This window comes from Mobula hypostoma, chromosome 10, assembly GCF_963921235.1.
Source record: "Mobula hypostoma chromosome 10, sMobHyp1.1, whole genome shotgun sequence".
Lineage (NCBI taxonomy): Eukaryota > Metazoa > Chordata > Chondrichthyes > Myliobatiformes > Myliobatidae > Mobula > Mobula hypostoma.
The window spans coordinates 42,238,205-42,263,501 of NC_086106.1; the positions used below are offsets into that span (position 1 = coordinate 42,238,205).

Sequence of the window (25,297 nt, forward strand, 5' to 3'; positions counted from 1 at the left end):
CAGCACGCTCAGCTGTTCCAGAGGGAGCAGTACCGGGGGCAAGAATCACCCGCGAGTCTAACATTGAGGGGGGTGGGGTGCTCTTTGACATAGGAATGGGAAGTGTACCTGACCTTGCACTCAACGTCAGTAAGACCAAAGAACTGATTGCAGACCTCAAAGGGTAAGACGAGGGAACACACATCAGTCCTCACAGAGGGATCAGAAGTGGAGAGAGTGAGCAATTTCATGTTCCTGGGTGTCAACATCTCTGAGGATATCGATGCAGTTGCAAAGAAGGCACAACATCGGCTATACATCATGAGGAGGCTGAGGTGATTTAGTATGTCTGCAAAGACACTTGCAAATCTCTACAGATGTACCATGGAGAGCATTCTAATCGGCTGCATCACCATCTGGTATGGTGGCGGGGGTGGGTGGGCACTGCACAGGACCAAAAGGAGCTACAGAAAGTTGTGAACTCAGTCAGCTCCATCATGAGCACTAACCTCCCCAGCATCCAGGGCATCTTCAAGGAGCGATGCCTCAAAAAGACGGCCTCCACCATCAAGGACCCCCATCCCCAGGACATGCCCTCTTCTCACTGCAACCATCAGGGGGGAGGTACCGGAGCCTGAAGGCACAAACTCAACAACTCAGGAACAGCTCCTTCCCCTCAGCCATCAGGTTTCTGAATGGACAATGAAACCATGAACACGAGATCGCTACTTTTCTCCCCCTCTTTTGGCACTACTTCATTAATTTAACTATTATATATAAACAGTAATTCACAGTTTTGATTATTATGTATTACATTGTACTGCTACCACGTAACAACAAGTTTCACGACATATCCCAGTGATATGAACCAAATTCTGATTCTGTTCCGTATCACCAGTGATGAATCACCACACTTGATCAGAATCAGGTTTCACATCATTGACATATATTGGGAAAGTTGTTGTGAAACTTGCGACATAAAAACACTGTAAGTTGCAATAGGAAACATACTAAAAATTAAACTAAATGAGTAGTGCAAAAAGACTGCAAGAAACAGTGAAGTGGTGTTCCTGGGCTCAATGTCCATTCTGAAATCCGGTGGCACAGGGGAAGAAGCTGTTCCTGGCTCCTGTACCTCCTCCCTGATGGTAGCAATGAGAAGAGGGCATGTCCTGGGTGGTGGGGGTCCTTAATGATGGTAAGAATATATAGCTGTGGAGGGACAGAACATAGAACCTGACAGCACAGTACAGGCCCTTCACCCCACGATGTGGTGCTAATCTTTAACCTACTTTAAGGTCAATTTAACCTTTCCCTTCCACAGAGCCCTCCATTCTTCTATCATCCATGTGCCCAACTAACAGTCTCTTTAATGTCCCTAATGTATCTGCCTCTACCACCACCCCTGGCAGGGTGTTCCATGCACTCACTACTCTTTGTGTGAAGAATTTACCTCTGACATCCCCCCTATACTTTCCTCCAATTACCTTAAAATGATGCCCCCCTTCCCCATTAGCCACTTCCAACCTGGGAAAAAGTCTCTGACTGCCCATTTGATCTATGCCCTTTTCATCTTCTTCATCAAGTCACCTCTCACCCTCCTTCGCTCCAAGGAGAAAAGCCCTAACTCATTCACCCATTCCCATAAAGACATGCTCTCTGATCTGGGCAGCATCCTGGTAAACCTCCTCTGCACTTTTCCAATCATGAGGCAACCAGAACGCGACACAATTGTGTTGTGGGTAGTGGGGAAGTGGTGTGGGATTAGAAAGAAGGCCAAAGGATTGGGGAGGGATTATAGAGGGGTAGTAGAGAATGTGGTTAAGACCATAAGATGCAGATCAGAATTAGGCCATTTGGCCCATCAAGTCTGCTCTGCCATTTCATCATGGCTGATCCATTTTCCCTCTCAGCCGCAATCTCCTACCTTCTCCCCTTATCGCTTCATGCCCTGACCAATCAAGAATCTATCAGCATCTGTTTTAAATATACCCAATGACTTGGCCTCCACAGCCACCTGTGGAGCAAATTCCACAGATTCACCACTTTCTGGCTAAAGAAATTCCTCCTCTCCTCCTTTCTAAGAGGACACTCCTCTGCCTCTGTTCTGAGGCTGTGTTCCCTGGTCCAAGACTCTCCCTCCATAGGAAGCATCTCCCACATCCACTCTTTCGAGGCCTTTCACCGTTTGACAGGTGATGGGACACTGGGTGGCTGTGGGACACTGGAGAGGGAGGGAGGGAGGGAGGGAGGGGGCAGGACTGGGAGGGGCAGTGTAAACCTGCCTGACATATTCTTCCCGAGCCTTGGAGTCAACTGTTTCCAAGAACTTCTTGTATTTCTCTGAAGTGGAGCTCGGGTAGATCCTTTTGAAGTTCCCCATGTTTTCGTCTTCGTACTTCTCCACCTGTTCCACCCAGGTAGCCTGGTTGTTTCGTGTCTCGTCAGCTCTAATATGAAAGCAAAGAGGAGGTATCAGTTATTCCTTTTGAAAATCGATCTCTTGCCATAAGACCAGAAAACACAGGAGCAAAATGAGGCCATTCAGCCCATCGAGCCTGCTCCAGAATTCCATCATGGCTGAGATATTTTCTTTCTCCAGCCTTCTCTCCATAACCTTTGACCCCCCCTTACTAAACAAGAACCTATCAACCTCCACTTACCCAATGACGTGGCCTCCACAGCCATATCTTGCAATTATTTCCACAGATTCACCACCCCCGACTGTAGAAATCCCTCCTTGTCTCTATTCGAAAAGGGACATTCTTGTATTCTCAGGCTGTGTCCTCTGATTTTAGATTCCCATACAGAAAGAAACGGCCTTTCTACATCCACTCTGCCTAGGCCTTTCAGTATTTAATAGATTTCAATGTGATCCTCCCACATTTTTCTAAACTCTAGCAAGTACAGGCCCAGGGCCATCAAACGCTCCTCAAAACTTAACCCTTTCATTCCCAGGATCATTCTTTTGAACCTCCTCTGGACTTTCTCCAATGCCAGCCCATCTTTTTTTGATGTTAAAGGGCTGAACTGGTTAGCACGAGAGGGCACAGTTTTAAGGTGCTTGGAAGTAGATACAGAGGAGATGTCGGGGTAAGTTTTTTTACACAGAGAGTGGTGAGTGCGTGGAATGGGCTGCCGGCAACGGTGGTGGAGGCGGATATGATAGGGTCTTTTAAAAGACTCCTGGATAGGTACATGGAGCTCAGAAAAATGGAGGGCTATGGGTAACGCGAGGTTCGGCACAGCTCTGTGAGCCAAAGGGCCTGTATTGAGCTGTACGTTTCTATGTTTCTATCATTATGTGCAGGGTCATATGACATCATCATTATGTGCCGTGCTGTATGACATGGGCGATCTTGGTCCCATGGCCATGACTGGGCCATGGCCCCAGGGGAAGCAGGGATTTAGATTCTTAGACCACTGGGATCTGTTTTGGGGCAAGGATGAATTGTACAAAAGGGACGGGTTGCACCTTAACAGGCGGGGGAGCAGCATTCTGGCAGGCAGGTTTGCCACTGCTACACTGGTGTGTTTAAACTTAATAGTGGGGGGGGGGAAGAGAGGAAATATAAGGATGGAGTTAAAGGGAAAGAGAGAATAAGGAAAGTTAAGAAAGACAACAGAATTAATGGGGCAGAAAGCTCAGGAAGGGATCGGAGAGTATGGCCAAGTGCAATAGGAATCGATGTGAAAGGTGAGGGGAGTACTCTAATGGATTAAAAGTATTATATATCCATGCACGGAGTATAAGAAATAAAGTGGATGAGCTTGAGGCTCAGTTGGAAATTGGCAAGTATGATGTTGTAGGAATAACAGAGACATGGCTGCAAAAGGACCAGGGCTGGGAAATAAATATTCAAGGGTATACATCCTATCAAAAGAACAGACAGGTGGGCAGAGGGGGTGGGGTGGCTCTGTTGGTGAGGAATGAAATTCAGTCCCTTGCAAAGGGCAACACAGAATCAGGAGATGTAGAGTCAGTATGGATAGAACTGAGAAATTGTAAGGGCAAAAAAACCTTAATGGGAGTTATCTACAGGGCCCCAAACAGCAGCCTGGATATAGGGTGCAAGTTGTATCAAGAGTTAAAATTGGCATGTCGCAAAGGTAATGCTACGGTTGTTATGGGGAATTTCGACACGCAGGTAGACTGGGAAAATCAGGTTGGTCCAGACCCCAAGAAAGGGAGTTTGTGGTGTGCCTCCGAGATGGATTCCGAGAGTAGCTTGTACTGGAACCTACCAGGGAGAAGGCAATTCTGGATTTAGTGTTGTGTAATGAACCGGATTTGATAAGGGAACTCAAGGTAAAGAGGCCATTAGGAGGTAGTGACCATAATATGATAAGTTTTCAAATACAATTTGAGAGGGAGAAGGGAAAATCAGAAGTGTCAGTTTTGCAGTTGAACAAAGGGGACTGGGGAGCCATGAGGGAGGAGCTGGCCAAAGCTGACTGGAAAGATACCCTAGCAGGGATGACAGTGGAACAACAATGGCAGGTACTTCTGGGAAGGTGCAGGATCAGTTCATTCCAAAGAGGAAGAAAGATTCTAAGGGGAGTAAGGGACGACCATGGATGACAAGGGAAGTCAAGCATAGTATAAAAATAAAAGAGAAGAAGTATAACATAGCAAAGATGTGCGGGAAGCCAGAGGATTGGGAGACTTTTAAAGAGCAACAGAGGATAACTTAAAAGGCAATATGGGGAAAAAAGATGAGATACGAAGGCAAGCTAGCCAAGAATAGAAAAGAGGATAATAAAAGCTTCTTTAGGTATGTGAAGAGGAAAAAATTAGTTAAGACCAAAGTTGGGCCCTTGAAGACAGAAACGGGTGAATTTATTATGGGGAACAAGGAAATTGCAGACGAGTTGAACAGGTACTTTGGATCTGTCTTCACTGGGGAAGACACAAACAATCTCCCAGATGTAAAAGTGGCCGGAGGATCTAGGGTAGCGGAGGAACTGAAGGAGATTCACATTAGGCAGAAAATGGTATTGGGTAGACCGATGGGACTGAAGGATGGTAAATCCCCAGGGCCTGATGGTCTGTACCCCAGGGTACTTGAGGTGGCTCTAGAAATCTTGGATGCATTGGTAATTATTTTCCAATGTTCTATAGATTCAGGATCAGTTCCTGAGGACTGGAGGGTAGCTAATATTATTCCACTCTTTAAGAAAGGAGGGAGAGAGAAAACAGGGAATTATAGAACCAGTTAGCCTGACATCAGTGGTGGGAAAGATGCTGGAGTCCATTATAAAGGATGAAATAGCGGCACATTTGGATAGCAGTAACAGGATTGGTCCGAGTCAGCATGGATTTACGAAGGGGAAATCATGCTTGACTAATCTTCTGGAATTTTTTGAGGATGCAACTATGAAAATGGACAAGGGAGAGCCAGTGTACCTGGACTTTCAGAAAGCCTTTGATAAGGTCCCACATAGGAGATTAGTGGGCAAAATTACAGCACATGGTATTGGGGGTAGGATACTGACAGGGATAGAAAATTGGTTGGCAGACAGGAAACAAAGAGTAGGGATTAATGGGTCCCTTTCAGAATGGCAGGCGGTGACTAGTGGGGTACCGCAAGGCTCAGTGCTGGGACCGCAGCTATTTACAATATACGTTAATGATTTAGATGAAGGGATTAAAAGTAACATTAGCAAATTTGCAGATGACACAAAGCTGGGTGGCAGTATGAAATGTGCGGAGGATGTTGAGATAATGCAGGATGACTTGGACAGGTTGGGTGAGTGGGCAAATGCAGTTTAATGCGGATAAATGTGAGGTTATCCACTTTGGTGGCAAGAACAGGAAGGCAGATTACTATTTGAATGGTGTCAAGTTAGGAAAGGGGGAGTACAACGAGATCTTGGTGTCCTTGTTCATCAGTCACTGAAAGTAAGTATGCAGGTACAGCAGGCAGTGAAGAAAGCTAATGGCCTAACAAGGGGAGTTGAGTTGAGTATAGGAGCAAAGAGGTTCTTCTGCAGTTGTACAGGGCCCTGGTGAGACCACACCTGGAGTATCATGTACAGTTTTGGTCTCCAAATTTGAGGAAGGACATTGTTGCTATTGAGGGAGTGTAGTCGAGGTTCACGCGGTTAATTCCCGGGATGGTGGGACTGTCATATGGTGAAAAATTAGAGCGACTGGGCTTGTATACACTGAAATTTAGAAGGATGAGAGGGGATCTGATTGAAACATACAAGATTATTAAGGGATTGGACACGCTAGAGGCAGGAAACATGTTCCCGATGTTGGGGGAGTCCAGAACCAGAGGCCACAATTTGAGAATAAGGGGTAGGCCACGTAGAACGGAGTTGAGGATAAACTTTTTCACCCAGAGAGTTGTGGATCTGTGGAATGCTCTGCCTCAGAAGGCAGTGGAGGCCAATTCTCTGGATGCTTTCAAGAAAGAGCTAGATAGAGCTCTTAATGATAGTGGAGTCAAGGGATATGGGGAGAAGGCAGGAACAGGGTACTGATTGTGAATGATCAGCCATGATCAAAGTGAATGGTGCTGCTGGCTCAAAGGGCTGAATGGCCTACTCCTGCACCTATTGTCTATTGATTGCTCTTGGCAAAGTTATCTACAGAAGTGGTCTGCCATTGCCTTCTTCTGGGCCAGTGTCTTTAAAAGACGGGTGACCCCAGTCATTATCAATACTCTTCAGAGATTGTCTGCCTGGCGTCAGTGGTCACATACCCAGGACTTGCGATCTGCACCGGCTGCTCATACGACTATCCACCACCTACTCCCTGATCAGTGGGCTAACCAGGTGCTACATCTTGTCCAAGGGTGACCTGCAGGCTAGAGGGGGGAAGGGGCACCTTACACCTCCTTTGGTAGAAATGTAACTCCACCCACCCCCCAGAACTGCTCACAATACTCCAAGTGCGGTCTGACCAGTGCCTTATAAAGCCTCAGCATTACTTCCTTGGTGATATGTTCTAGTCCTCTCGAGCGCAGTCTAGCCCACAGTCCTCACTCCACCTCTGCCTGCCTGCTGAATCCACCTCCTTTCCCCTTTGTTGCAGCTCTAAGCAGCAGGAGGAACTTCTGACACAAGAAAGTCTGCAGTTGCTGGAAATCCAAAATGCTGGAGGAACTCAGCAGGTCAGGCAGCATCTGTGGAAGGGAATAGACAGTCGACATTTCGGGCTGAGACCATTCATCGGGATTGGAAAGGAAGGGGAAGATGCCTGAATAAGAAGGTGAGGGGAGGAGGAGAAGGAGGATAGCTGGGAGGTGATAGGTGAAGCCAGGTGGGTGGGAAAGGTCAAGGGCAGGAGAGGAAAGAATCTGATAGGAGAGCAGAGTGGACAACAGGAGAAAGGGAAGGAGCAGGGGACACAGAAGGATGTAATAGGCACGTGAGAAGAAAAGAATGGAGGAAGGAATAGTGAAGAATGGGGGAGGGTTGAAATTTGTTTTCCAGAAGGAGAAATCGATATTCATACTGTCACGTTGGAGGCTACCCAGACACAATATAAGGTGTTACTCCTCCACCCTGAGGGTGGACTCACCTTGGCACGAGGAGGCCGTGGACCGACACGTGGGAATGGGAATCAGAATTAAAATCTTTGGCCAGCAGAATGTCACGCTGGTGGCGGATGGCACAGAGGTGCTCGGCGGCTCTGCCTGAGCAGTGGGAAAATGTGGAACTTTAAAATGTGCAGGGAATAGCAGCGATACTTTGGAGGGGAAGCTTTTATAAAAGGATAGGAGAGGCTAACATTAAGATCGAGGATCAACTTTATGCACCAGATAAGTTTGCACGTATTTGGAATTCACTGTGTGGTGTTGGTCAGGGCATGACAGGCGACAAAATCCAACAATGTACAGCAATTATACAAAATAAAGAAAAGAGATTCCGCAGGTGCTGGAAATCCGAAGTAACAGACACAAAATGCTGGAGGAACTCAGCAGGTCAGGCCGTATCTACGGAAAGGAATAAACAGTCAATGTTTCTGGCCAAGACCCTCCATTAAAGAATAAGGAAGTAGACAAAGGTAAGCCAGAGGTTAAAGTTTGGATATGGAACATAATGTGCATAAATATATAAATACCCATTATGGATTTACAAAGTAGACAGCGTATCAAAATGTGGTTTATAGTGTTTACAGTTCAGTGCAGTGACAGGGTAATAGTTAGAGGGGGTTGGGGGTTGGGGGGGAGGGGGGAGTAACTAGCATGGTTGATCAGATGAACTGCCTGAGGGGAAAAAATCTTTTGAGATGGCATGAGGTCTCTTGTTTACAGAAACCCAAGGTGCTTTCCCGAAGAGAGCTTTTGGAAAAGTGAGTTTGCAAGGTGGGTACAGTCTTCAATGATTTTCCTGCCCACTTCTTTATTCTGAACGCATACATCGGCTTCCCCTTCTGGGGAAATAGTCCTTCCCCCTTCCCTCTGCTTCTGTTTCCCACTCTGGCCTCTCACCTCTTCTCACCTGCCGATCACCTTCCCCTGGGCACTCCTCCTCCTTCCCTTTCTCCCACAGTCCACTCTCCTCTCCTATCAGATTACTTCCTCTCCAACCCTTCACCTTTCCCACCCACCTGGCTTTACCTATCACCTTCTAGCTATCCTCCTTCCCCTCCCTCCCCACACCTTTTTATTCCTTTCCAGTCCTGAAGAAGGGTCTCGGCCCAAAATGGCGACTGCTTGTTCATTTCCGTAAGAGGAGCAGAATTAGGCCATTTGGCCCATCGAAGCTGCTTTGCCATTTGATCACGACTGATCCCTTCCCATCTCAGCCTCAATCTCCTGCCTTCTCCCCATAACCCCTCATGCCCTGACTAATCAAGGATCTATCAACCTCTGCCTTAAATATACCCGATGACTTGGCCTCCACTCCCATCTGTGGCGATGAATTCCACAGATTCACCACCCTCTGGCGAAAGAAATTTCTCGTCATCTCTGTTCTAAATGGGTGCTGCCTGGCCTGCTGAGTTCCCCCAGCACTTTGTGTGTGCAGCTGAATTTGACAGCAGGAATATTCATTAATTATTGTTGCCCAACGTGGCACTCTTCAGTCTCTCAGTCACCTGTAGTCCCGCGACCACCAGATCTTAGGCAGCTGTTCCTTCTTTCGCGGCCTCTCTTCCTCCATGTCTTTCTGCCGGCCACAAGCTGCAAGGTTAATCATGCAGAGTGTATCATAAAGAAGATCCTCCTTCACCTCTTGATCAAGATTGGAGTCCATCACAGAGCTCAGGGAATGCTTAACCTGCAACGTTAATAATTAAAAATTAATAGTGTTGGCCAAAAAGAACAACAGTCTACAAATCAGTGAATTCAAATGAATCAAGGGCAGTGGAAGTAGGCAAACAAACTGTCTTTGTTCTTGCCACATGCTGAAAGGAGGTGGAGGTGGCCATTTTGTGAGACTGTCCTTGCACACCCTCCATTTTGTGAACTCTTCGATTCTAGCTCTGGGATTATCTAATCAGAGCAATTGAATGTGGACGCAAGGAGTTTCAGCTAACGACCGGCTAACCCGGGACCACTCTCAGACAAGCAGCTATTTATAATGTAAAGTGGCAGACTTGGAGAAGAAATCTACAACCTCAGTGCCTGGGTCAGCTACCTTAACTGGTTTGAACCAGGCCGAGTTGAAAAAAACAAAGGCACGGGTCTGGGGGCAAAGACCATTGAGCAATGCTGGCTGGAGCCCTGGACCAGAGACATTAAGAAGGTGACCCAGGTGGGGTGCCACTTCTCAGCCCAGTTTTGCATCCTATCAATGTCCCGCTGTAACTTCTGACAGCCCTCCACACTATCCACAACACCTCCAACCTTTGAGTCATCAGCAGATTTACTAACCCATCCCTCCACTTCCTCATCCAGGTCAATTGGTGGCCACCGGGAGGTCCCGTTTTTCTCTGGTGGATGGACTGTAGGTGCTCATTGAAGCAGTTTCCCAAACTGGGCCGGGTCTCTCCAATATACAGGAAGCCACACCAGGAGCACCGGATACAACAGATGACCCCAACAGACTCACAGGTGAAATGTCGCCTCACCTGGAAGGACCGTTTGGACCCCGATTGGTAGTGAGGGAGGAGATCCAAGTGCAGGTGTGGCACTTCTCCTGGTGGCCACCAATTTTAATTCTATTTCCTATTCCCATTCCAACATGTCAGTCCATGGCCACCTCTACTGCCGCGATGAGGCCACACTCAGGTTGGAGGAACAACTCCTTATTCTGTCTGGGTAGCCTCCAACCTGATGACACAATTTCTCCTGCTTCCGGTAATGACCCCGCCCCCCCCAACTTCACTGTTCCCCACTCCCATTTTGCTCCCTCACCTTATCTCCTTACCTGCCCATCACTTCCCTCTGGTGCTCTTCCCCCTTCCCTTTCTTCCATGGCCTTCTGTCCTCTCCTATCAGATTCCCCCTTCCCCAGCCCTTTATCTCTTTCACCAACTTCTCAGATCTTTACCTCCCCACTCCCCATCTCCTGGTTTCACCTATCACCAACAACCTTGTATGTCTTTGTGTATGTGTGTGTGTATGTGTGTGTGTGTGTATGTGTGTGTGTGTGTATGTGTGTGTGTGTATGTGTGTGTGTGTGTATGTGTGTGTGTGTGTATGTGTGTATGTGTGTGTGTGTATTTGTGTGTCTGTGTGTCTTTTTGTCAGTGTGTCTGTGTTGCTTTGGATTGCCAGCCTCTGCAGATTTTCTCTTGTTTTTAATCACCCTCTGGTGTCTTCCTCTCTGGAACCATTTTAATGTGGATTTAACTATGGACAAATGCCAGGTCTTTGTCTATGGGAACTATCATAAACGACCATGGTCCTCCACCCATCTACAGATGCATATCTTCCATTGTGTCATAGTCTAAGAGCACTAAAAGACAGAAGTAGGCCATTTGGCCCGTCTAGTCCATGCCAAAATATTATTCTGCCAATTCCCATCAATCTGCACCTGTACCATAGACCTCGATACCCCTCCCATCCACATACTTATCTAAACTTTTCTTAAATGTCGCATCCGCCACTTCCGCTGGCACACTCTCACCAATCTCTCAGTGAAGAAGATCCCTTTCATGTTCCCCTTAAACATTTCACCTTTCTTAATTAACCCACGACCTCTAGTTCTAGTCTCACCCATCCTCAGCGGCAAAAGCATGCTTCCATTTACTCTATGTTCCTCATGGTTTCGTACACCTTTATCAAATCTTCCTTGATTCCCTGTGCTCTAGAGAATAACTTTCCCTGTAACTCAGGCCCTCGAGACCCAGCAACATCCTTGTGAATATTTTCTGCTATCTTTCAAATCATTGATATCTTTCCTGTAGTTAGGTGACCAGAATACTCCAAAGTAGGCCTCACCAATATCTTCAAGAGCTTCAATCTAACAACTCAGCTTCTGTACTCAACAATTTGATTAATGAAGACCAATGTGCCAAAATCTCTCTTTATGAACCCATCTATCTGTTTCCACAGGGAGCAGATTTTGGGATAACAGTGAGAAAGTTGGTTTAACTTTTTTTTACCTTAAGGCTGTGATTGTCAAACTGCTTCTGCAGTGTGTTCTGCTCTTCTACTCAAAGTCAAGTTCAAAGTAAATTTATTATCAAAGTACATATGATCATAGGCATATGTTGATTCACTAAGATTCACTTACTTGAGGACATTCACAGTATTTAAAAGGAATCAAACAAAACATCCAGAGTAAATAAATAAACAAACAATAAATATCAAGAATATGAGATGAAGAGTCCTTCAAAGTGAGTCTATAGGCTGTGGGAGCAGTTCAATGCTGAGGTGAGTGAAGTTAAGTGAAGATATCCCCTTTGGTTCAAGACCCTGTACCTTCTTCCTGATGGTTGAGTGGGGTAATAACTGTTCCTGAACACTTCCATTGAACTGTTGCTGCTAAGTTAACAAATTTCATGACACATACCGGTGATAATAAACCCGATTCTAATTCTGATTATATATGCCAATCTGCAACTGTGCCACTAGTTCATCGACCTTATTCTCTACACTGCACACATCCAAATATAACACCTTTTCGATAACAATAATAATGGAAAAGTGGAAAAAAAAACACAATAATAATGGGAAAAAACACAGTAAATATAAATACATTAGATAGCTTATATGCATAGCTTGATTGTATGTCCATAAAGTGACGCTGGGCACAGGAGTTTCTGTACATAAGGTGACTCTGACAGGAAATGATAAAGTAGTGGTGGTTGCGGGTGTGTGGAGGGGTGGGTTAGTGGGTGGGGGTGTTGATCAGCCTCAGTACTTGGGGACTTACTGACTGCCCATTACAGCGCTGGTGTTTAGGACAACAGTGAAGGTCCTCCATCTGTGGTGGTGTTCAGAGATTCCTTGATCATGCCCGTAGCTTCCTCTCGGTTTTCACTACTGTCGGACATCTAAGTCCCAGGTGGAGACTCAGGAACACCGCCACACTCAGATGTAGGAGGATTCTTCACTGCTGTTTGCGTAACGGTTTTGTTTTAGTGGTCAGTGCTGTTAGTGCTGAGTTGAGCCCTCGAACCTGGAGGACCGGTACACCGCTCTCAGTCTGGCCTCTACCCTTTGACCTGTTTGTCATGGGTGACCCTACCCAGAGCCAAAGCCTAAAGCCCCGGCTCCAGCGTGCAGACCTCTCCGGGACATTGAGGCGCGCAAGCCTCCAAACCCTACAACATGGTTGCGGTCCTCTTGGAGGACTGCTAGGGGAAAGTAACAGTTTTTGAGTCTGGTGGTCCTGGTGTGGATGCTACAGAGCCTCCTCCCTGATGAGAGTGGGGACAAACAGCGAGCAGGGTTGGTGCGATCCTTCACGATATTACTGGCTGTCCCATCATGATGTTACATTTGCATGTTTTATGCGGTCACCTAAATTATCTGCTTAATCTTTATGTATCCCAGAAGCGCGCGTACCTTCATCAGCCAGGGTTTCAAGGTGTGGTCCAGCAGGATGTCAAAGCCGAGGAGCTGAAAGCAAGCACTCCCAGACCCGTGATTTGGGAAGCAGGTGAGGTAGGTGTTCCTCAGGGCCGGATACACAGACAGAATGGTTTTGATGATCACGTCTTCAATACTGCTCCACAGCACCTCCAGGTCATAGGCATTGCTCTCCATGTACTGGTTAAAGAAAGACAGCTTTCTGCAAGAAACAACATTTTACAGAGCCGTCAGTTCTAATCTATCGCAGGCCACCGTTCATCCATCGGATGGCATTGCCGAGTGACTTCGCTGATCAAGTACTCTGCCCCACCATTTGTGTTATTGTGTGAGAGGTCAACAGCACTGCAAGCCACAAGATAGACTGCGTATCCATTGAAAGAAATATCAGCTCTCTTGATTAATTTCCCCCCTTTTTGACAGGATTTATTGGAAGTGATTTCTTGCCGATTCATAGTTGCCTTTGAAAAGGTTGACTGCACCCTGAACCCACGATATTCCATCTTGTGAAGTTGCCTGGTGGTTTACATTCACAGTCAGAAAGCACTACAGTAAACAAACAGGCCCTTTGGCCCATCTAGTCCATGCTGAATCATTAATCTGTCTGGTCCCATTGACCGGCACCCAGTCTGCAGCCCTACCACCCATGTACAAATGTATCTTAAATGTTGAAATCGCGCCTCCATCTATCTCTTCTGCTGGCAGCTTGCTCCATACTCTCACCACCCTCCGAGTGAAGAAGTTTCCCTTCATGTTCCCCTTAAACTTCTCACCTTTCACCCTTAACCCACGAGCTCTAGTTCTAGTCTCACCCTCCCAAGCTCCGTGTAACAAGCCTGACGTAACGAATCAGTGTTTCTAGAGTCATTGTCATGGAAAAGTACAGCACAGGAACAGGCCTTTTGGCCCATCTAGTCCATGCCAAAACCTGCTAAACTGCCGACACCCATTGACCTGCACCAGGATCATAGTCCTCCATCCTATCCAAACTTCGCTGAAACGTTGAAACCGAGGACGCATGCAGCACTTGGGTTGGCAGCTCATTCCACACTGGTCACCACCATCTGAGTGAAGACATTTCTCCTCATGTTTCCCTTCAACTTTTCACCTTTCACCCTAACCCATGATCCCTGGTTGTGGTCACACTCAATCTCAGTGGAAAAAGGCTGCTTGCATTTACCTTATCTATACCCCTCATAATCTTGAATATTTCTGTCAAATCCTCTCAACCTTCTACATTCTGAGGCAGAAAGTCCTAACCTATTCAATCTTTCCTTATAACTCAGGTCCTCCAGACCCAGCTACATTTTTGTAAATTTTTCCTCGACTCTTTCAACTTTATTTACTATACATCTTTCCTGTAGGTAGGTGACCAGAACTGCATACGATACTCCAAATTAGGCCTCACCAATGTCTTATACAACTTCAACATAACATCCCATCTCTTGTACTCAATGCATTGATTTATGAAAGCTGATATGACAACAGCTTTCTTTCTACCTGTGACACTACTTTCAACGAATTTTGGACCTCTATTCCCAGATCCCTTTGTTCTACCGCACTCCTCAGTGCCCTACCATTCACTGTGTAAGACCTTCCCCGGCTGGTCCTACCTAAATGTAACACCTTGCACTTGTCTGCATTGATTTCCAGCTGCCATTTTTCAACCCATTTTTCCAGCTGATCCAGATCCCTCTGCAAGCCATGACCGCCTTCCTCACTGTCCACTATATCCTCAAACGTGGTGTCATCTGCAAATTTACTGATCCAGTTAACTACATTATCATCCAAACACTGATATAGATGACAAACAACAATGCGCCCAGCACTGGTCCCTGCAGCACACCACTGGTCACAGGCCTCCAGTCAGAGGGGCAAACCTCTACTACCACTCTCTGGCTTCTCCCACAAAGCCAATGTCTAATCCAATTTACAACCTATGCTAAATGCCGAGCGACTAAACCCTCTTGACCAACCTCACATACGGTACCTTGTCAAATGCCTTGCTAAAGTCCATATAGACAACATCCACTGCTTTGCCTTCATCCGCTTTCCTGGTAACTTGCTCAAAAAACTCTCCAGGATTGGTTAGACATGACTTACCATGCACAAAGCCATGCTGACTATCCTGAATCAGTCCCATGTCTATCCAAATACTCATATATCCAGGAAGAGGTGCAGTCGACGTTTCAGGCCGAGACCCTTCGTCAGGACGAAGGGTCTCGGCCTGAAACATCGACTGCACCTCTTCCTAGAGATGCTGCCTGGCCTGCTGCGTTCACCAGCAACTTTGATGTGTGTTGCTTGAATTGCCAGCATCTGCAGAATTCCTGTTGTTTACTCATATATCCAGTCCCTCAGAATACTTTCCAATAACTATCCCACTACTGATGTCAGACGGAGCAGTCTGTAATTTCCTGGTTTATGTTTAGAACCTTTCTTGTCACTAAGAATTATTTAAATATCTCTGCTAGGACCCCTGCAGTTTCTGCACTAGCCTCCCCCAGGGGCTGAGGGAACAACTTGTCAGGCCCTGGGGATTTACCCACCCTGATTTTCCTCAGGACAGCAAGCAACCTCCTTCTCTGTAATCTGCATAGTGTCCATGAACTTACGGCCCATTGCAAGCAATGGTAAGGCCACAGCAGTGTTGTAGGCCTCAAATATGAAGAGGAAATGGGAGATTTCCCTCACTAAAGAGCTTTTCAGCAACAGCTCAACAGTTGCCATGTCTTACAGACCTTTATTCCAGATTTATCCCATCACTGATGCAAATTTGTCTGCCTTCATGGGATTTAGCTCACATTTCTTTTTTCTAGATCCATGGTTCTTGCTGGACACGAAATACCAGATTGGGACGATCCCAACTAGCCGGACATCCTAACAGATATTCCAATCCAGGTACATTCACTGTGGCAAGGGACGTATAATTGACTCCTGCTCATTATTGTCATTATTTATTGATCATATATTTAGTTTGATCATTAATAATGACTCCTGTCTGCAGATTTGAATGAGAGAGTGTTTAGCATTGTCTTTCCACTCACTTTTATCTGTTATTTCAGTCACGGTCCAGTCAGTTGACTCCTCATTTCTGTTCATTTCCTTTTCCCCGTGTTTTACCTGGCTCCTTGACTAAGGCACCTGATTCTCATCCCAACTGGAAACATAATAACTCTGGCTTACATCTACTTGGGACTGGACCGTCACCTCAGCCAGTGCGGCAAAGCAAGTTCTGGGCCGCTGAGAATAGTGGACTCTAAGTTGCTTCGGTGCCTGGGGTTGGTTTGGGAATTCTGTCGTCTCGTGTCCAGCTGAGTATTGCCGGCCCTTTGCCGCTATTTCGAGTCAAGATACGAACAGACTGTCGTTGTTTGGCTTTGTAGTTTCGTGTCCTGCTGAGTATTGCTGGCCGTTTGCTGCTACTCCGAATCAAGATACAAATTGTCTGTTGTTGTTTGGTTTTGTTGTTCTGTGTCCAAGTCCGGGCTCCGTATCCGAGTCCGAGTCCAAGTCCGGGGTCCGTGTCCGAGTCCGGGCTCCGTATCCAAGTCTGAGTCCGGGCTCCGTGTCCGAGTCCAATTCCGGGCTCCATGTCCGAGTCCGAGTCCAGGCTCCATGTCTGAGTCCGAGTCCAGGCTCCATGTCTGAGTCCGAGTCCAGGCTCCATGTCTGAGTCCGAGTCCAGGCTCCATGTCTGAGTCCGAGTCCAGGCTCCGTGTCCAAGCTCCATAACCAAGCTCTGGGTCCGGGCTACTCCGGTTTGTTGTCAATGTATGCATCTAATCCTCACTCTCCGACCTTCCTCGCAACTATTAATAAACACGCTTCTGTTAATGCTACCTCCGTGTCGGTGTTCTCCACTTGGGTCCACTTCCAGTCATCCATTGCAACAATTTCAGCTTCACTCCGTTCCTTAAGGTTGTTATAGCCATGGGGTGGTAATGGGGACCAGCTCCCGCTGCCTATTAAATGCTCCCAATGGCGTGTGCCTCAATATTGCCTCTGACAACCAAGTCACAGCTCCTGGCCTTCACGTGTGGCTTAGCTACTCAGCCCGGATATGGAGAGCAAGCTGTTGCCCATGTAGCAAGCTCCCCATCTCCACGCAGTTGATGAACCCAAAGGAACGGCAGAGAGCAACACAGCCTGGCACCAGCAGCATCGCAGGTCTTGCCAGTCAGTGTTGAACTCAACGTGGGACTGCCGCAGATGTTTTCCCTCAGGGTTTACTCCTGAAGCCTTCCCTATGAGTGGGTGTAGTCGCAGGGCAATGGGAGGTTTGAGATCAGAGTTTTCCTTCTCCTAGATGAGGGGCCAGCCATGGTTGATGAGTCCCATCTGCCTGAAGCGACTGGATTTAAGATGCCATTAACCCACCTTTGCCCCTTCTCCTGTCAGTAGAAATGATTCTGCCCAGCTTAGTGGCTAAGCCACATGTGAAGGCCAGGAGCTAGACTTGGTTGTCAGAAGTTATTGGAGGGTATGGTACAGGATTCTAGGACAAGAGGGCATGACTTCAGGATTGAAGGATATCCATTTAGAACTGAGATGCAGAGAAATTTTTTTAGTCAGAGGGTGGTAAATCTGTGGAATTTGTTGCCATGAGCGGCTGTGGGGGCCAAGTCATTGAGTTCATTTAAGGCAGAGATAGACAGGTTCTTGATTAGCCAGAGTATGGAGTGAAAGCAGGGGAGTGGGGATGACTGAAAGAATTGGATCAGCCCATGATTAAATGGCAGAGCAGACTCAATGGGCCAAATGGCCCACTTTGCCCCTATATCTGATGGTCTTATAGCATGCCATTGGGAGCATTCCGCCAGTTATGACAACCTGAAGTAGTGGCAACAGAGTTAAGGGCTTCACTAAGCTGCTGCTGTGTGCTCCCCTTCCTTCTACAATGTGCCTGCTCACTAAGGTCGTTGCGTGAGTGAAGCCAGCGAAGAAAATTACTGGTAGATACAAAGCAGCTTCTTTATTCGACAAAGCAAGGTAGAGAAGGCATTTTATGGAGACACTCCTGGTCAAAAGGTCTGGCCGGCCTGACGTGGGGCTCGATATTTTATGTGCCAAATGGCAAAGGGCAACTCCATACTTACAATGCATGGACAATGCTTTCTTTGAAACTACATTCGACCTTCACACCTCCTGATTCACAGCCACACCACACACATCCAAATGAATTTTAATCACCATTGTCAGCTGGGATTCATGGCTTTTAGGAACCCATTGTTCAGAGCTGGCCACATGTTCGGACTTGGTCACGTGTTGGCATGTGGCCAAGTGGTTAAAGCGTCCCTCTAGTGAGCTGAAGGTCGCTAGTTCGAGCCTTGGCCGAGGCAGCGTGTTGTGTCCTTGAGCAAGGTACTTAACCACACATTGCTCTGCATTAACACCACTGCCAAGCTGTATGGATCCCAATGCCCTTCCCTCGGACAACATCGGTGAGACAGAGGGGAGACATGCAGCATGGGCAACTGCTGGTCTTCCATACAACCTTGCCCAGACCTGCGCCCTGGAAAGCTTCCAAGGTGTAAACTTCCAAGGGGAACCTTCCATGGTCTCACAAGACTAACGGATGCCTTCATATAAAGTTCAGATCTGCACTCCAAATAAAATCCACAACACACATTCAGATATGAAGACTGGTAGCCAAATTCAATTGCTAAATGTCTATGTCCTAACCCCAAAAATCACTCCAACGCTGACCTTCTATAATGTGCCTGCTCGTGGTGAAGGGTGCACCCTGCTGCATATGGTCTCACCTTTTACTGCCTTTCTTTTCATCCGGGACAACGTTCATCATACGCTTGTTGATGGCGTAATTGGTGAGGTGCTTGCGGACGTCATCCTGTGAGAGGCAGAAGATAAAGATGTTGGTTTCTCAGTCAGGGACATTGCCCTCAGTTATCGCGTCACACTAACGCCACCCCAGCCAGATGCTGCTCAAATGCTATTTTCCTCATTCCTCTCGGTTTCACTTTTCCTGCGGTGATGAAGAGCAGTCGGCAGGTGGCAAGAAGGTGAAACTGAAGGAAGCCTTGCATCTTAAAGCAGTTTTTGCAGCCCCAAAACATCGCCAAGTCAAAGGATCGCTCATCTGAAGCGCAGTGCATAAGGATGGGTGCCGTCAGTCAGAGCAAGGATGCGAGGCTGAGGCTTTATAACTCAGACCGAACTTTGGAGTATTGTGAGCAGTTCTGAGCCCCTTATCTAAGAATTGGTGAGCTGGCATTGGAGAGGGTCTGGGGGAGGTTCACGAGAATGAAAGGGTTGTCATTTGAGGAGCATTGCTCCCTCTGGGCCTGTACTCACTGAAGTTTAAAAGGATGATGGGGGATCTCAACGAAAACCATCAAATATTGAAAATCAATGTGGAGAGGATGTTTCCTGTAGTGGGAGGGGGGACGGCTGTCTCTAAGAGCAGAGGGCAAAGCCTCAGAATAGAAGAACTTCCCTTTAGGGCAGAGGTGAGGAATTTCTTTAACCAGAGGGTGGTGAATCTGTGGAATTTGTTGCCACGGACCATGGTGGAGGACAAGTCATTGAGTGTATTAAAGCAGAGGTTGATAGGTTCTTGTTTAGTCAAGGCATCAAAGGTTAACAGGAGAAGGCAGGAGAAAACAGTCGAGAGGGATAATAAATCAGCCATCCTGAGCACAATCCTCCCCACTTTCGAGGACATCTTCAAAAGGCAACATCCATCTTGAGGGAGCCTCACCACCCAGGTAAAGCCTCTTTTCATTTCTACCGTCAGGGAGGAGACACACACTCAACAATTCAGCAACAGATTGCTCCCCTCCGCCATTAGATTTCAGAATGAACAATGAACCCATGTACAGTACCTCAATAACATTTGTCTCTTGGTCTTGTTTTGCACAACTTATTTAATTTTTAAAATATATTTCTTTTTGTAATTTATAACTTTCATTATTACGTACTGCAATGTACTGCTGCCGCATAACCTCAAATTTCATGGCAAATGACAATGATAGTAAACTTGATTCTGATTCCAATTCTGCTTATGAAATATGGGCTGAGCTTTTCTTTTCGGAGTTGTCCACGTCACAAGATTGTAAGTTGTAGGAGCAGGATTGGGCCATTTGACCCATCCAGTCTTGTCTGACATTTCATCATGGCTGATCTATTTTCCTCTCAGCCCCAATCTCCGTATCCATTTATGCCCTGACAAATCAAGAACCTAACAAGCTCTGCCTTAAGTATACCCGACGACTTGGCCTTCACAGCATGTAGTAACGAACTCTACAAACTAAAGAAATTCCTCCTCATCTCTGTTCTAAATCGACGTCCCTCTACTCTGAGGCTGTGTCCTCTGGTCTTGGCCTCCCCCACTATAGGAAACATCCTCTCCACATCCACTCTGTCAATGCTTTTCAACATTCGATAGGTTTTGATGAGATTTCACACCCTCCCCCAACACCTCATTCTTTTAAATTCCAGTCAGTTAAGGCCCAGAGCCATCAAATGCTCCTCATATAATAAGCCTTTCAATCCCGGAATCATTTTTGTCAACCTCCTTTCAACCCTCTCCAGTGTCACCATATCCTTTCTGGGGCCCAGAACAGCTCACAATACCCCAAGGGAGGGAGGCCTCGCCAGTGCCTTCTAAAGCCTCAAGGAGGAGAAACCCTGCAGATGCTGGAAATCTGAGCAACACACACACAATACAGGTTGATGTTTCAGACCAAGACCCTTCATCAGGACAGATGAGAAGTTACAGCAAGAAGGTGCGGGGGGAGGGGAGGAAGGAGTACAAGGTGGTAGGTGATGGGTGAAACTGGGAGGGGGAGGGGGGTGAAGTAAAGAACTGGGAAGTCAATTGGTGAAAGAGATAAAGGGCTAGAGAAGGAGGAATCTGATAGGAGAGGACAGGAGACTTTGGAAGAAAGGGAAGGGGAGGGAGCACCAGTAGGAGGTGATTGGCAGGTAAGGAGATGAGGTGAAAGAGGGAAATGGGAATGGGAATGGTAAAGTTGGGGGCAATTACCAGAGGTTAGAGAAGTCGACATTCATGCCATCAGGTGGGAGGCTACCCAGATGGAATACAAAGTGCTGCTCCTCCAACCTGAGTGTGGCCTCATCGTGGCAGTCGAGGACTAACATGTCAGAATGGGAATGGGAAGTAGACTTGAAACGGGTTTTTCTGACAGACGGAGTGTAGGTGCTCTGCAAGGCGGTCTCCCAATCTGCGTCGGGTCTCACTGACATACAGGAGGTCACACCAAGAGCATCAGATACAGTAGATGAACCCCAACAGACTCACAGATGAAGTGTTGCCTCCTGAATGGCAGTGAGGGACGAGGTGTAGTGTCAGGTGTAATGCTTGTTCCACCCGCTTGCCCTACACCTCCTCTCTCACTTCCATTCAGGGCCCCAAATACTCCATAGATGCTCCTGGGCCTGCTGAGCTCTTCCAGCATTCTGTGAGTGTTCCATATAAAACATTATATCCTTGTTTTTATGTTCTATTCCTCTCAAAATGAATGCTAACACCTTCCTTATCACTGACTTAACCAACAAATTAACCTTTATGGAATCCTGCTTGAAGACTCCCAAGTCCCTTTGCACCTCCGATTTTTGAGTTTTCTCTCCAGTCATACAATTGTCTATGCTTTTAAGTTTTCTACCGAAGTGCATGACCATACACTTCCCAACACTGTTTTCCGTCTGCCACCTCTTTGCATATTCTCCTACACTGTCTAAATCCTTCTGCACCTCTCTGCTTCCTCGATACTACCTGCCCCCACCACCCCCACCGATCTTCGGATCGTTCGCTAGCTTAGCCTCGAAGCCATCAACTCCATCATCGAAATCCTTGATATATAATGTAAAAAGAAGTGGTTCCAACATAACATCCCAACTTCTGTACTCAATACCTTGACTTATGAAAGCCAGTGTGCCAAAAGCTCTCTTTACGACCCTACCTACCTGTGATTTCTTTTTCAAGAAGTTACGGATCCCTCTGTTTGAACGCATTTTTCAGTCCTAACGTTCACGGCGTTAATTTCTCTGTACTACCATAAAACCATAAGTCACAGGAGCAGAATTAGGCCATTTGGCTCATCATCAGCTCCGCCATTCAATCATGGCTGATCCTTTTCCTCCCCTCCTCAACCCCACCACCCAGCCTTCTCCCCGTAACTTTGGTGCCATGGCCATTGAAGAACTAATCAATTTCTGCCTTAAATACACCCAACGACCTGTCCTCTACAGCTGCCTGTGGTAACAAATTCCACAAATTCACCACCCTTTGACTGAAGAACTTTCTCCGCATCTCTGTTTTAAGCGGATGCCCCTCTACCTTGAGGTTCTGCTCTCTTGTCCTAGACTCCCCCACCATGGGAAACATTCTTTCCACGTCTACTCTGCCTAGGACTTCCAATATTCGAAAGGTTTCAATCAGATCCCCTCTCATCCTTCTAAATTCCAGCGAGTACAGGCCCAGATACATCAGATGTTCCTCATATGATAACCCTTTCATTCCCAGACTCATCCTTGTGCACCTCCTCTCAACCCTCTCCAATGCCAGCACATCTTTTCTTAGATAAGGAGCCCAAAACAGTTCACAGTGCTTAAGGTGAGGCCTCAGCAGTGCCTTATAAAGCCTCAGCATCATGTCCCTGCTCTTGTATTCTAGACCTCTTGAAATGAATGCTAACATTGCATTTGCCTTCCTCACCACTGACTCAACCTGCAAGTTACCCTTTAGGGTGTTCTGTACAAGGACTCCCAAGTCCCTTTGCATCACAAATTTTTGAATTTTTCTTCCCATTTAGAAAATAATCTGAACATTTATCTCTACTACCAAAATGCATAACTATGCATTTTCCAACATTGTATTTCATTTGCCACTTTCTTGCCCATTCTCCTAATCTATCTGTCCTTCTGCATCCTACCTGCTTCTTCCACACTACCTGCCCCTCCACCAATCTCCGTATCATCTGCAAACTTGCCATCTATTTCACCATCTAAGTCATTTATATACAGCATAAAAAGAAGTGGTCCAACACCAACCCCTGTAGAACACCACTACTCACTGGCAGCCATCCAGAAAGGGATCCTTTTATTCCCACTCGCTGCCTCCGACTAATTAGCCAATGCTCTAACCATGTTAATAACTTCCCAGTAATACCATGGGCTCTTAACTTGGTAAGCAGCCTCATGTGTGGCACCTCCTGAAAGCCCAAATATACAATGTCCACTGCGTCCCCTTTATCTATCCTACTTGTAATCTCCTCAAAGAATTCCAACAGGTTCGTCAGACAGTATTTTCCCTTAAGAAAACCGTGTTGACTTTGTCCTATCTTGTCCTGTGTCACCAAGTACTCTATAGCCTCATCCTTAACAATCAACTCCCACATCTTCCCAACCACTGAGGTCAGGCTGACTGGTCTATAATTTCCTTTCTGCTGCCTCCCTCCTTTCTTAAAGAGTGAAGTGACATTTGGAATTTTCATACCAGAGTCCAATGATTTTTGAAAGATCATTACAAATGCCTCAACACTCACTACCACTACCTCTTTCAAAACCCCAGTTTGCAGTTCATCTGGTGCAGGTGAAAAAAGTACCTTTTGGTCTTTCAGCTTTTTGAGCACCTTCAACCTTGTAATAGAAACTGCACTCACTTCTCTTCCCTCACACTCTTCAAATCTGGCACACTGCTAGTGTCTTCCACAGTGAGGACTGGTGCAAAATACTCATTTAGTTCATTTGCCACCTCTTGTCCCCCGTTATTATTTCTCTGGGCTCAGTTTCTAGCGGTCCTATATCCACTCTCATTTCTCCTTTTTTTTTATATACTTGAAAATGCTTTTTCTATCAACTTTGATATTATTTGCTAGCTTGCTTTCATATTTCATCTTTTCCCTCCTAATGATTCTTTTAGTTGCTCTCTCTAGGGTTATAAAAGCTTCCCAACCTTCTATCTTCCCACTAATTTTTGCTCTGTTGTATACCCTCTCTTTTGCTTTTACATTAGTTTTGACTTCCCTTGTCAGCTACGGTTGTAGCATTTTGCCATCCGAGTATTTCTTTGATTTTGGAATACATTTATCCTGCACCTTCCCCATTTTTTCCCCAGAAACTTGTGCCATTGCTGCTCTGCTGTCTTCCCTGCCAGCATCTCCTCCCAATTTACTCTGGCCAATTCCTCTCTCATACCTTTACTTTACTTTCCTTTCAAATTTCCTTTTCTCCACTGAAATATCGCTACATCAGACTCTACTTTCTCCCTATCTGAATCATATTGTGTTCACTGACTCCTAAGGGTTCCTTTACCTTCAGCTTCCTAATCGCCTCCAGTTCATTACATAACACCCAATCCAGTGTAGGTGATCCCCCAGCAGGCTCAATGACAAACTGCTCTAAAAACCCATCTCTTAGGCATTCAACAAACTCACTCTCTTGAAATCCATTACCAACCTAATTTTCCCAATCGAGCTGCATGATAAAATCTCCCATGACTACCATAACGTTACCCTTTTGAAACACCTTTTTCCTTTTCCTGTTGTAATCTGTGCTCCATGTCTCAGTTACTGTTGGGAGGCCTGTATATAACTGCCATTACTCTTGCAGTTTCTTATCTGAACTCACAAGGATTCAACATCTTCTGATTCTATGCCACACCCTTCTGCTGATTTGATGCTGTTCTTTACCAGCAGAGCTACACCACCCCCTCTGCCTACCTTCCTATCCCTCCGATACAATGCGTAACCTCATGTGAATATGATTTTGATATCAACATTTAAGAGAAGTTTGGATGGGAGGGGTATGGAGAGCTATGGTCCGAGTGCAGGTTGATGGGATTTGGCAGATTAAATGGTTTGGCACCAACTAGATGGGCCAAAAAGCCTGTTTCTGTGTTGTACTTTTCTATGACTCTATTGCTTTTTCTTGAAATCAAGGCAGATTAACTCCGGACAAGATGCAGGGCCAATAACCTTGGCTAGATATATCCTTGAGTGTTATATCACACAACCTCCCATTTTCAATCTGTTTTACAATGGAATCATCAATTTTCCTCAATATTTAGGAGGATTACCAGGATGCTGCCTGGATTGGATTATGAGGATAGAAACACAGAAAACCGACAGTACATCACAGGCCTTCGGCCCACAAAGCTGTGCCAAACATGTCCTTACCTTAGAATTACCTAGGCTTATCCATAGCCCTCTATTTTTCCAAGCTCCATGTATCCATCCAGGAGTCTCTTAAAACAGTGGTCCCCAACCACCGGGCCGCGGAAAGGTACCAGGCCACAAAGCATGTGCTACCGGGCCGCGAGGAAACGATATGATTTGGCAATATGAAACGATATGAGTCAGCTGCACCGTTCCTCATTCCCTGTCACACACTGTCGA

The 25,297-nt window shown here is 46.4% G+C and overlaps 1 protein-coding gene across 1 annotated transcript in view; it reads right to left on the bottom strand.

Moving 5' to 3' along the window:
* The window catches only part of LOC134352526 (probable beta-tubulin polyglutamylase), an 82,881-nt gene that overhangs the window by 17,824 nt on the left and 39,760 nt on the right, over positions 1-25,297 (bottom strand). Inside the window, exons 7-10 of the mRNA XM_063059792.1 lie at positions 18,683-18,768; positions 12,894-13,119; positions 9,032-9,213; positions 2,261-2,429 (exon numbers count right to left, since the gene is read on the bottom strand). Coding sequence (XP_062915862.1) covers positions 2,261-2,429; positions 9,032-9,213; positions 12,894-13,119; positions 18,683-18,768 — 663 coding nt within the window. The remainder of the gene's footprint in view (positions 1-2,260; positions 2,430-9,031; positions 9,214-12,893; positions 13,120-18,682; positions 18,769-25,297) is intronic.